The 13,807-nt window shown below is 42.6% G+C and overlaps 1 protein-coding gene across 2 annotated transcripts in view; it reads left to right on the top strand.

Annotated features, from left to right (window-relative positions):
• pde4ba (phosphodiesterase 4B, cAMP-specific a) overlaps positions 1-13,807 on the top strand; it is a 620,274-nt gene that overhangs the window by 167,990 nt on the left and 438,477 nt on the right. For both annotated transcript variants that reach the window (XM_072273878.1, XM_072273877.1), the window contains exon 3: positions 12,450-12,688. In XM_072273878.1, the coding sequence (XP_072129979.1) occupies positions 12,450-12,688 (239 nt within the window). The remainder of the gene's footprint in view (positions 1-12,449; positions 12,689-13,807) is intronic.

Raw genomic sequence — 13,807 nt, 5'->3', positions numbered from 1 at the left:
ATGGTGACCAGCCAATCAGAACAATATAAATGCAAGCACTCGGCAGAAACAACACATTTGCTCACTGATGGTGTCACCTCTCAATTGGTGACATAACATTTGCAATCTAACCTCCACGCCGGAGAAGAATGCTACAAACAAGAGGCAAGTGCAGTTTGATATTTCTTCATTAGTTGCAAGAAGATTCATGTCATGACAATGCCCTCTAGTGACCTAAACACACCATCTGAAAATTGAAACAACAGGTATTCCTATGATTGAATTTAAAGCATCCTATTTGTATCTTCATTGCCTGTACTAGGGGTGACACTATTTTATCTATGATGTGACCTTGGATGGAAAAACAGCCGAAGTTTTTGATAGTGGTGCCAAGTCAAGTTCAGTGTATTGTCATTTAACTGTACACATGTACACCAGCAAATGAAACAATGTTTCTCCAGCATAAGGTGCACAGCACAGTACGTATAACTTACACATGACACATAAAGTAAAATTACCATCAGTTAACAAATAATGAGGTGCATTTACGACGCAAGTCTAAAAAGTAAACTGTATAATGCTACTGGCAGTTCATATGTGATGAGACCTGGGTAGTGGCAGAGAATTCAGTAGTCTCACAGCCTGGGGGAAGAAGCTGTTTCCCATCGTAACAGTCCTTGTCAAATGCTATGATACCTCCTGTCTGATGGTTGGAGTGCAAGGAAATCGTGGGACGGATGGAATATTTGATGATACTAAGGGCCCTGCGTATGCAGTGCTCTTGATAATTATCTCACCTATGTGGAACAGAGACCTCGATGATCCTCTCAGCTGTCCTCAAGTACTTCGTCGGGACTTGCAGTCGGGTGCCTTGCGATTCCTGTACCAGCTGGTGGTGTAGCTGGCCTGGACACTCTCACTGGTAATATTGTGAAAATTGATTAGCATGGGTGGGCGGCCAAGCTCACCTCTTCTCTTCAGGAAGTGGAGATGCTGCTCTGCTTTATTGACCAAAGAGCTGGTGTTGAGGGCCCAGGTGAGATCAACCATCACGTGCACTCCCAGAAACTCAGTACTTCTAACTATCTCCACTGAGTAGTCGGGACTGGTCGGCTTGACCTTCCTGAAGTGCACGATAATCTCTTTAGTCTCGTCCACGTTGAGACTCAAGTTGTGGTACCCGCACCATTCTACCAGCTGCTCAACCGCCTCTCTGTACACTGTCCCGTCATCATAGTTGATGAAGCCAACCAGTGTTGTGTCATCAGTGAATCTGATGATTCTGCTTGAACTATGTGAACAGCAGTGGGCTGAGCATGTAGCCCTGGAGGATGCCGGTATTCTGTGTGATGGAGCTAGAGATATTGCTGTCAGCATGGACTTCATCAGCAAGAATGTAGAAAACTGCTTACCAGAGAGGTCAGTTTGTGTGTTCTAAAACTGAAACCACAGATGAACAGAGAAATCCACTCCCTTTTGAAGTCCAAGAATGTGGGTAGAATTGAACTATACAAAGAATTGAGATATGACTTTCATGATGCTCTGAGGGATGCCAAGAGTCAGTCCAAAATAGGAGTCCCAGACCAGCCACTGTCTCATCCCAATACCTTAGAAAAATAGGGCAGTGTGCCTTAAAGTCTACTGCTCAGTGTCTCTGACTTTCATGAAGTGCTCTGAGAAGCTGATCATAGCACACATTAACTCTAGCCTTCCAAACATCTTCGGCCCACTGCAATTTGCCTACCATCAAAACTGGTATATGGCAGTTGACATCTCCCTAGCGCTATGCTCATCTCTGGAGCATTCGGACAATAAAGCCACCTACATTAGACTGTGGTTTACTGACTACATCTCACATTCAATACCCTATAATTCCAAGCAATCTGATCTCCAACCACTTGGAACTTGGTCTCAATATCTCCCTTTGCAACTGTAGTTTTGACTTCCTAACCAACTGACTGCAATCAGTAAGGGTAGACAGGAACACATCAGTCATGATTATTCTTAACACTGGTGCCCTGCAAGTCTGCAGCCTCACCTCCCTGCTCTAATTCTTATACGCTCATGCCTGTGTGGTCATATTCTGCTCTAGATCCATCCACAAACCTGAAGATGACACCACTGTTACGGACAGTACCTGAAAAAAATTATGAGTCAGAGTACAGGAAGGAGCTAAAGGGAGCCTAGAAACATCCTTCAATGTCAGCGAGTCCCTGTTGTCTGGCCATTGCCTTCAGGAAGGGGAGGGGGTGGGGGTCAGTGCACATGCTCTTATTTATATCAGTGGTGCTGGTGCTGAGGTCAGGAGGGTTAGGAGCTTAAAGTTCTTTGGAATGAGCATTACCAGTAGCCTGTCCTGTAACCACGTTGGTGCCACAGCCAGGAAGACTCACCTGTGTGTAACACCTAGGTAGCACTGGTCTTACCACATGTGACTAGTCACCATACTCTTTGAGAAAATCAAATTACACTGAGTGCTAGTAGACTATCAGAAGAGCCAGGTATCAGAAAGAGGGAGTGAATAGAAACCATACTCTTCTGGGGATAAGGTTTTTTTTAATAAGAAGAAAAACTATACTAAATACTTACATGAGCAAGAACAACTCAAAATTCCAACATTTTGTTGATAAGTTCCAAATCTGAGATATTAAACCATAACAAATTCCTTTTTAATTAGAAGCAGTGAGATTCCTTTATTACTCTGATCTAACTAACTAGACCTAGTGTTACTCCCTGTTTAAAAGTTTACAGACTGAACTTTCCTTTTTACTTATCCCTAGTTAGTTAGAAAACCAAATATAATTCCTATTCTCAAGTATTATATTTAATTTCAGTTTCAGTTCCAGGCAGCATATCTACAAGTTTAATTTCAAATTCAAAAATTATATATACACAGTTTAACTCCTTTCACGACAATTCTCCAACATCACAACTTTTAAACAAAGTAAATCTCATTCAGTAACTTCCAAAGTCTTTGCAAAAGTAGTCAACTCTTGCAGAAAATCAAATTCAGATTCTTCGAATGAAAATAAACTTGTGCATCCAACTGTATAAAATCCTCTGCGTCATTACACATTTCGTTCCCGCGCTGGTTCTTCACCTTGGGTGGCACACCATCTTGTTTCTTAGTTCATTGGATGAAATAGTTTATCATCCACGGTAAGTCAGTTCATAAACTTGTACAAAAACTTTACCAAATCCCTTGGTATGATTTTACAAAACTAATTCCTGACTACACGGTAGGGATTTTGGACACTGGTCTCTGCCGATATTGTCTCGTTATAGCTGTAGCTTCAATAAATCTTTTATTGCTATCATCTCTCCTCCAGGAGTTTCACCCTGAGGATTTCCAGTTAGTAAGATAAAGATACTCACTACTAATTCCACTCAAACAGTTCATGTCTTCAGTTTCTAATAACACACACAAAATGCTGGTGGAACGCAGCGGGCCAGGCAGCATCTATTGGAAGAGGTACAGTCGACAGTGTCCTGATGAAGGGTCTCGGCTGGAAACGTCGACTGTACCTCTCCCAATAGATGCTGCCTGGCCTGCTGCGTTCCACCAGCATTTTGTGTGTGTTGCTTGAATTTCCAGCATCTGCAGATTTCCTCGTGTTCAGTTTCTAATCGTTGCTTTGTTTTTCTCCTTATCCATACGTGCGTCCAGCCCCGCTCCGCCCTCACATAGTGTTGTTTTTCAAATTTTCTTTTTTTAAAATTGCTAACCCTTGTTTTTATCCCTCTGCAGGTGGAGCTTTCTGACATTACATCTTGGGGTTTAATTAATCTGGGTTACTTCCTCAGAGAGCTAAACTAATTTGGCATGTCCCCTTTGACTCTCACCATTACAGCATGTCGTGGAAAATGCAGCTAGTGCTCCTTGTAGATGTGCTGAAAGGTTGGGTGGGCTTTACCTGTGATGGACTAGGCTGTACCCACTACCTTTAGTAGGCATTATTGTTTCCATACCAGGCTATGATGCAAGCAGTCAGTATACTCTCCACCGTGCATTTATATGAGTTTGCCAAAGCTTTAGATCAGGGGTCTAATTGTGGTTTGATTGTGGTTTCCCTTCTACCGTCATCAATGATGCCCTCACCCGCATCTCCTCCATTTCCCGCACTTTGGCCCTCACCCCATCCTTCCGCAACCACAACAGGGACAGAGTTCCCCTTGTCCTCACCTACCACCCCACCAGCCTCCGGATCTAGCACATTACCCTCCGCAACTTCCGTCACCTTCAACAGGACCCCACCACTAAGCACACCTTTCCCTCTCCACCCCCTCCGCTTTCCACAGGGATCGGTCCCTCCGCGACTCCCTTATCCGCATGTCCATCCCCACAGATCTCCCACCCGGCACTTATCCCTGTAAGCGTAAGTGCTACACCTGTCCCTACACCTCCTCTCTTGCCACCATTCAGGGCCCCAAACAGTCCTTCCAGGTGAGACAACACTTCACTTCTGAGTCTGTTGGGGTCATCTATTGCATCCGGTGCTCCCTGTGCAGCCTTCTCTACATCGGTGAAACCCGACGCAGATTGGGGGACCACTTTGTCGAGCACCTCCACTCAGTCCGCCACAACAGACAGGATCTCCCGGTAGCCATGCACTTCAGCTCTGCTTCCCATTCCCATTCAGATGTATCCATACACGGCCTCCTCTACTGCCATAATGAGGCTAAACTCAGATTGGAGGAGTAACACCTCGTATACCGTCTAGGTAGTATCCAGCCCCTTGGTATGAACATAGAATTCTCCAACTTCCGGTAATTCCCTCCATCTCCCTTCCTCTATCCCTATTTCACTCTGCTGCCTCCCCTAGCTGCCTATCACCTCCCTCATGGTTCCGTCTCCTTCTACTACCCATTATTTTCCTGCCTATCACCTCCCTGCTTCCCCTCTCCCAGCCCTTTGTCTTTCAAATTACTGGTTTTTCAACTGCACCTACCAGCCTTTTTCCAACCCTCCCCCACCTTCTTTCTTTAGTCCTGACGAAGGGTTCTGGCCCGAAACATCGACTCATCGTTTCCACTGATGCTGTCCGATCTGCTGAGTTCCTCCAGTGTGTTGTGAGTGCTGCTTAGATCAGGGGTCCCCAACCGTTTTTGCATCGTGGACCGGTTTAATGTTCACAATGTTCTTGTGGACTGGCTGGGGTGTGGGGTGTGTTAATCATGACGGAATATAGGTGATAAGTCAACTATAAGTCACATATAAGTGGCTAATACACTCAATTTCATTTCTAAAAGGGTTTATCTAATGAATTTAATATTAAACAGACAGTGCATATTTTCTTCCCATGAATATAGTGATAAGTCAATTATAAGTCACTTATAAGTCAATAGCATCATAACATTTTAAGTAACGTTTGGATATTAAACACACAGCGTGTATTTTCCTCATATGAATATATAAAATCATTGCAACACACCAATATCGCTGAATCAATGGGAGCCCTGGGCTTGTTTCCCTGCAACAAGACGGTCCCATCGAGGGGTGATGGGAGACAGCGATACTCGAAGGGGGTTCCTTATGTCCAGTCTATTCCGCAATTTAGTTTTCGTTGCATTCATTACAGAAAACCCTGCTTCGCAGAGATATGATGTTAGAAATGGAAGCAATGTTTTCAGTGCTTTCGTGGCTATCTCAGGATATTCAGCCTTGACTTTGATCCAGAATGCCGACAGAGATGTTATGTTAAACATACTTTTCATCCCACCATCATTTGCAAGCTCGAGGAGTTGATCTTCCCGCGCTGACATGGATGATTCACTGGGGACATTCACAGGTGGGTCACGGACCCATTCCATTGCACGTCTTGGGTCATTTGCGGTTGGGAAGTTACGCTCGAATTCTGTCGACAGCGAAGTTAGGTGGTCGCACACCAGCTGTGAGAAGGACGGTGCAGCCTCAGTCTCTCCCAAAATCCCAGCCAATGTTGGGAACATGTCAAATATGCCCCTGTCCACTCACTGTCCCCACAGTTCCAGTTTGGCTTTGAAAACAGACACTTTATCTGCCAACTTGTCATTCTCCCCTGAAGTGACAAATTGAGTTCATTGAGCAGGTTGGAGATGTTACACAGATAAGCGAGTTTTGTTGTCCACTCCTTGTCACTGAAGTGTGCTGCCAGTGGTGACTTTTTTCCTGAAAGAAATCTCTGTAGCTGCTCTCTCAACTCAAAAACCCTGGCCAGGGCTCTGCCCCTTGATAGCCACCTGACTTCAGTGTACAAGAGAAGGCGTTTGTGCTCTGCATCCATTTCCTCGCAAAGCTGCTCAAACAGATGTGAGTTAAGGGCTTTTACTTTGATGTGATTGATAACTTCAACAACATCATTCAATACGCTGTTAAGATCAGGTGACATTTTTCGGCTAGCCAGCATTTCCCTGTGTATTACACAGTGTGTAGACTGGCATTCAGGAGCAACCTCTTTGACTCGGGTAGTGAAACCAGACAGCTGTCCAGTCATAGCTGCAGCCCGTCTGTGCATATTCCAACACAAAATGACCAGTCCAGTTTGCCTGACATGTAGTCATTCAAAGACTTGAATAGTTCTGCCCCAGTTGTGTTCGTTGGCAGCGGCAGTGCACACAACATATCCTCATGCACATTGTCTTGAAATATATATCGCACATAAACCAGCAGTATTGCCTTGTTGTCGATATCGGTAGTCTCATCGACCTGGATAGCATACCATGGTGACTCGTTAAGCCGTTCCAACAGCTGTGCTTCGATGTCCTCCACAATGTCATCGATTCTCCTTGAAACTGTGGTAGCTGAAAGAGAAACCTGTGCCATCTTGTTAGCTGCAGCTTCTCCCGACAGTTCATGGCAAATGTCCTTGGCAGCAAGCACAATCAATTCTTCACCAACAGTGAAAGGCTTCTTAGCCTTAGCAATACGGCTAGCCACTAAGTACAACACTCACAGAGCAGCAGCATTTGTGGAAGTGGTGGCTCTCAGCACTTGCTTCTGTCCCGCTTGCTGATGTTTTTCCCGCTCAAAAAACTCAATGGGTTTTTCATTAAGTTCAGGGTGCTTGGAGTCAAGGTTCCAAAGCAGTTTTGAGGACCTCATTGCCTCATTAGACAGCTTGTCTCTACATATCATACACAGGGGGCTTGAAGCGTGTGAGTCACCGGTCGCAATAAAGCCATATTTTATGTACAACTCGTCGTATTTTCTGTTGAAGGAAGCTTTCTTTTTTTTGCAGTCTGGGCCTCAGCTGTCTCTGCGTGATCATAATCGTGAGGTCTTTTATGTCCCCTACCATGTCTTCCAAAGAAACTCTGAAGCGATGTTTGTTTTTCACTCATTGAGTAGTTGTAGGTTATACCGACTGATGACCTCGCGTGTGTTCAAATTCAACAGTGGGCATGACAGGGAATGAGGAAAGGTGCAGCTGACTCGTATCGTTTCATATCACTAAATCATATCGTTTCCTCGCAGCATGGTAGCACATGCTTTGCGGCCCGGTACCAGTCCGCAGCCCGGTGGTTGGGGACCACTGCTTTAGATGACACGCTGAATCTTTGCAAACTTCTAAGAAAGTAGAGGCACTGACAAATCGTCTATCTGACGACACTTGCGTACTGGACCCAGGACAGACCTTTTGACAGAAGAATTTAAAGGAATTGACCTTCTCCACCTCTGACCCCTTGATGAGGACTTGCTCATGGACTTCCGCTTTCCTCCTCCTGCAGTCAATAATCAGCTTTTTTTTTTGCTGACATTGTATGTGAGGTTGTGGCACCACTCAGCCAAATTTTCAACCTCCCTCCTTTGATTCGTCAACAACAATGGTGCCCTCAGCTATCTTAAGTATGGTATTGGAGCTGTACTTAGCCTCACAGTCATAGTCATACTTTGAGTAGAGCCGGAGGCTGAGCACACAGCCTTTGCCAATGGTGATTACAGAGGAGATGCTACCAATCTGAACTTACTGGGGTCTACAAATGAGGAAATCGAGGCTCCAGTGGGGCACAAAGATGTATCAAAGCCTAGGTTTTGGAGCTTATTGATTGGCTTTGTGGGGATGATGGTTTTGATTTCAGAGTTCTAGTTTAAGACTATTGAATGCTACAATAAGGTGAACTCTTGACCTCCCATCCTACTTCATTATGGGTTTAAGCCTTGTCTACCTCCAGTGCAATTTCTCTCCAACTACCATTTTCTTCTGCATTCTGTTATTATTTTCATTTGTACTGTCTCAATACAGTGTTGTAATGAAATGGTCTCTATAGCTGGCTTGCAAAACCAAGTTTGTCACTGCACCCTTGTACATCTGATAAGAACAAACCAATTTACTGATTTTTATTCTAATCCCTCTAGGTTTCCACAGTCAGAGCAATATGACAAAGTTGTATTGTTTAAGGAAAACAATATGCCACTTCACAATTTCTGTTTGTAAACATTTCCAATAATTGCACTATTAAAGAGTCAATACTTATTGAAACAATGATCACGTTAGATAATAAACCATTTATATATTCCCCACAAATCATTCAAATTAGATTTATGACAATTTTTAATGTACAAATTATCATTTAAACAAATCAAAAGATTTAAACTAATGCGTATTTCACAATTTGATGAAATGAATATTTGGGACTTGGGTGTTTCATGTATTTTTGCCCATCACTAGTGATCCTGAAAAGAGTGCAGGTAAGTGGTTTGTTTAAGCATTGACATGGATACAGTGGATTCTGGTTAGTGGAATGCATGGGGACTAGTAGATTTTGACGCAGTTAAGCGACTGCCCCAATTAGCCAAAGTTTCATGGAAATAGATAAAATGATATATGTTAAAAAAAGACAAACTACCGCTGAGCTCAGTAACAAATTATGTATCTGACTAGACAAATAAACAAATTAGAACACTACTGATGTTACTAGTGGTTGTCCGTCATATCCATTGAAGACAGGAAAACTGTGTTGGGTAAGTTTTTAAAGAGGAAAAGATGACACTGAGGCAGTTCTACTCTTCTGACCTCAGATGTTCTGGTCAGTTGGGACAAGTAGTCGGCACAACTGGGGTCTTCCCTGGTTGCAGTAAATGATCATGACTACTTCTGTGCCTCTTAATGCATGTCACTCTCTATGTAGTGTTGCAGAACTGCCATCCTGGCCGTTGGATCTCACCGTAGATCTCATCTGCCCAGTCTTCTGGAGCTGACTTTGCTTACTAGGCCAGGCATGCCCCCATTTCGCCGGGGTATGAGACCTGCTGGCTTCACTCATGTGGTTTCGCCCACCTGTCAAAATGGTGTATGAGAGTGTGGACGCTGTCGTGTGCAGTTGGCTACTTGGAGTCACGGCTTTGAGCTGAGGGTCTGGGTGGGGTTCAAAGTTAACAATCAAGATGCTTGTTAATACCTTCAAATTCTTTGTAGTCCCGAACTTGAAGTAGTGAAATACTTTCATTTTTTCTCCTGGTTGTTTCTGTCACTTCCAAGTCTGAATGCTTGAAACTGCAGTGAGTAATACAGTTCTGAATTGTCTTACTGCTTACCTCTCACAGACGATTAGTGACAAAAATCACTGCTTTTTGAACACACACATGCAACTGATGCTATTTTAAAAACTGTTCGTTCTAAGCATGGTGCAGTGTCTAATGGCTACACTATGTGCATGTGACTGATGCTAGAAAGTGTTCAGCAACAGCTTCCTGTCCCAATTAAAATGGCATATTGTCCCAGATAAGCAAAGGGAAACCTGGCTATTTTCTCAATTTGTTTTTGTTTTTTTAAAGAGTTGTCCCAAATAAGCTGTGGCCCCGATTAACCAATGGCCCAATTAACTGGAATCCATTGTATCTGCTGAAGCAGGTAAAGTGAACAGTTTCTACAACCATTAGTCTTTCCTGGTTTATTTTTTGTTCCTGTGAACCAGCACAGACTCAGTGCAGTAAAAAATGACCTATATTTATCCTGGACCTTTACAAATTCTTCGTTGATAATTAGTACTGAACTTATGAACTCATCTTTTCAAACCTTTTCTCTATTTTTGTGTAAGTTGCTTGTTGAATAATTTTTTGGTGGTATTTGTTGCAGGCATTCCTGATATCATCATTGTGGGAAGATTTAAAGGTCATGCATTGAATTATAATTCAAAAAAATTGATCCTTCCATGTGTCATAGTTTGTGCTAATGCATTTCCATGGTTAGATAATTTGTAGCTTTTTCACTTAAAGTTGGACCGAAGCTAGGTTTGGGACTCAGTTCAGTATCAATAATGTAGGAGATAATACATCAATTACATATTAATGTGCTTATGTAGTGCAGAAAGAGTGGCTAGATAAATTATCACCAATTCATGGACTCGAAAATTCCATGCTGTTTCTGACATTTCTGGGCCTAACATTGCTAATTTGTTTGACTGCCCACATGTGGGCCCTGAACTCCAATTTTCTCCTTCAAAAGCTCTGGCCAGATTGCCGTGATATTTGCTGTTTATTCACCAGCCTTCTTGCTGCATTTTAAGCTGATGACACAGCAATCTTTATCTTTGTGTTATATAGGAAACACAATGGCACTATGGAAGAATACAAATGTAGGTGTAGCTGCTCAGATTACCCAAGGCAAGATCCTGTTAGAGGCTGCTTTATACTGAAAGGTTGAGTGGTATTTACGGCAGCAGGGAATGTGTATGTGCAGTTGTCAGAACCAGGTTTACTATCACCAACTTATATTATGAAGTTTGTTGTTTTGCAGCAACAGTATGTTACTATGTTATAAAATAAATAGTACAAAGGCAAATAATGAGGTAGTTTTCATGGACTGTCCAGAAATCTGATGGCAGAGGGGAAGAAGGTATTCCAAAAACAATGGGCGTGAGTCTTTGGGCTCCTGTACATCTTCAGTGATGGTAGAAACATGAAGAAGCTGTGTTCGGATTGCTGAGGGTCTTTAATGAAGGATGCTGCCTTCTTGATGCACCACCTCTTAAAGATGTTCTTTTTGTTGGGGTGTATTGTGTTGTCATGGAGCTGGTGGAGGCAACAACCCTTGGCGTCCTCTAGCAATCCCATATATTTGAGGCAGGCTGGCTAATCCACTGAATACATTCAGAGTTTCCTCTATTTCAGAGTTGTATCGTCTGAAATTTTAACTCTCATTTAATTTAACGTGTTGAAAAGTGTTTGCCTCCACTCAAGTTGCACTCTGGAAGGTGATAAGTGGAGACTCAAGAAGCTCGTGCTTACTCCCATTCTCCCCTGTCCCTTTCCCTCCCTGGATGCCGCTAGCCACTTAGAGATTTGTTTTGGAAGCTGACAAGGCAATCTCTTAAATGGCCCACCGCTGTGAGGCAGCAGCTGTTGTATCATCATAACTGTTGAATAAAACAACATCTCCTAGGAACCCACTTCCACTTACAACATGGGATACAATGGGGAAATAGAGGAATTGTGATACAGACAGTTTTATAGTAATACAGTTCTTGGCAACACCAGGCATTGCCTCTTCTAAAACCTGATAGCACTAGTGAAGTTAAAAGAATTCACACAGTTGTTTTTTATTTATATGTTGTAGTTGCAGAGTTAGGTGGAAACTGTTCTATTTTGTCTCCTGTTCTGCAATTTTTTGATTAATATCATTATTTCAAAAATTATGTTGATTCCAGGAAAAATAAGAAAGTGTTAAATACTCTTGTAGATACTGAAATCATTTTGTTCCTCTTTCATTCTTTGAAAGACTAGGTGCCGACTGTCGACCAGATTGCTTCCTTTTTCTCCTGAGGGTTTTGATTTTTAAATGTTCTTGTGTGGGGATGCCCACATTTTTTTGTGCCTCCAGCACTTTGTGGTTGAGAACAGTTAACTCGGTGTGGCAAATTTTGGTCACTAATATCATGTTTTGAGCGATAATCCAGATTCTTTGTGTAGAGCTTTGTTTTAATTCAACGATTTATACAAGTTTTGATCAAGGCTATAAATACTATTTCAGCAGTTTTAAGTACTTTAACCAGAGCGACTTGTAATTACAATAGATCAATAGAAAGTAATATAATTTATTGAACAAATGTCTTGATTGTATTAATTTTTAATACTGATTCATGAAACCAGTTGAATGTCATGCCGTGTGAAATGCGTCATGGTATAAATGTGGTGGGAATTGGCATAGCTTTCTTTAGCTTTTAAGATACTTTTGGATAAGAACATGGAGCTTAGAAAAATAGAGGGCTATAGGTAAGCCTAGTAATTTCTAAGGTAGGGATGTGCTTGGCACAACTTTGTGGGCCGAAGGGCCTGTACTGTGCTGTAGGTTTTCTATGTTTCTGAATTTGTCATGCATGTTTATTCTCATGCACTAGCAAATTGACACAGAATTACAAACAACCAAACCATGATTTATTGCTGTTTGATGAGAGATTAAAGCAAAGATTCATTCTAAAGTGAAACTTAAATCCCTTGCATATAGTGGACTCCTTTTATTCCTAAAAGTTTCAAATATTTATCTCCTCTTTAGAATGGTAACGAATTCCCAGAACATGGTCTTAGCAAATCTTATACTTCTTCTGGAACCACGCTTGGAGTGGATTTACGAAGAGGGAGAAGAAGATTCTCTGGTAATCTTCAGTTGCCACCATTGGCTTGGAGGCAGGGGGAAAGAGCGAAGACTCCAGAAAGAGACAGCATACCAAGGCCGACCACTTTGCCATTGCAAACCCCTCCACGGATAGCTATTACACCTGTGGACCAAGATTGGTAAGGCTATAACCTGAATTTACAGTATGGAATTTAACTGTGACATGCTTATGGTGGATAAATGTTTCTGATTGGATAAGTGAAGGCAAGATGGAGATGTAGGAAGGTGGAATAGACTATTAGGTCCAGAAAGGTGGCTGGGGAGGGGGGGTGCCGGGGGGGAAATGAGGTTATAGTAAAGAAATTGACATGGGAGAACATGCAGTTATTCTTATCCACCAAAATTCAAAGTAAATTTATTATCAAAGTACATGTATACCTCCATATACAGTACATTCCTGAGATTCGTTTTCTTGCAGGCATACATGGTATATCCAAGAAACACAACAGAGTCAATGCAAGACTGAACCTAACAAGATGGACAAACAACCAGTGTGCAAAACACAACAAACTGTGCAAATACAAAAGAGAGAAATAAGAATGATAGCTAAGTAAATAAACAATAAATATCGAGAACATGAGATGGAGTCCTTGAAAGTGAGTCTACAGGTTGTGGGAACAGTTCAGTGATGGGGGAAGTGAAGTTGAGTGAAGTTATTCCTGCTGGTTGAGAGGTAATACCTGTTCCTGAACCTGGTGGTGTGGGTCCTGAGGCTTTTGTAACTTTTTCCTTATGGTGGCAGCTGCGAGAAGAGAGCATGTCTGGGTGATGGGGATCCCTGATGATGGATGCCGCTTTCCTGCGATAGTGCTCTGTGTAGGTGTGCTCAATGGTGAGAAGGAGTTTACCTGTGATGGACTGGGCTGTATTCACTTCTCTTTGTAGGCTTTTCTGTTCAAGGGCATTGGTGTTTCCATACCGTGCTGTGAAACAACCAGTCAATATACTCTCCACCACAAACCAAAAGAAATTTGTCAAAGTTTTAGATGTCATGCCGAATCTTCACAAACTTCTAAGGAAGTAGAGGCACTGCCGTGCTTTCTTCATAATGGCACTTACATGCTTCGTGTGGCCAGCAGCATCAATGTGCTCACCCTTCTCCTCTGTTTCAAAATTCATGTGAAACTTTGCTCTCCAGGAATCCGGGCACTCTGCTCCCTTTGTACCTTGTCCTAGCTACTGGCTGTTGTTTATTGTATTGCCAAAATGTGGCACAGGCAATCCCTTGCATGACAGGT

This window comes from Mobula birostris, chromosome 12 (genome assembly GCF_030028105.1).
Source record: "Mobula birostris isolate sMobBir1 chromosome 12, sMobBir1.hap1, whole genome shotgun sequence".
NCBI lineage: Eukaryota > Metazoa > Chordata > Chondrichthyes > Myliobatiformes > Myliobatidae > Mobula > Mobula birostris.
This window is presented reverse-complemented; position numbering and strand designations above follow the sequence as displayed.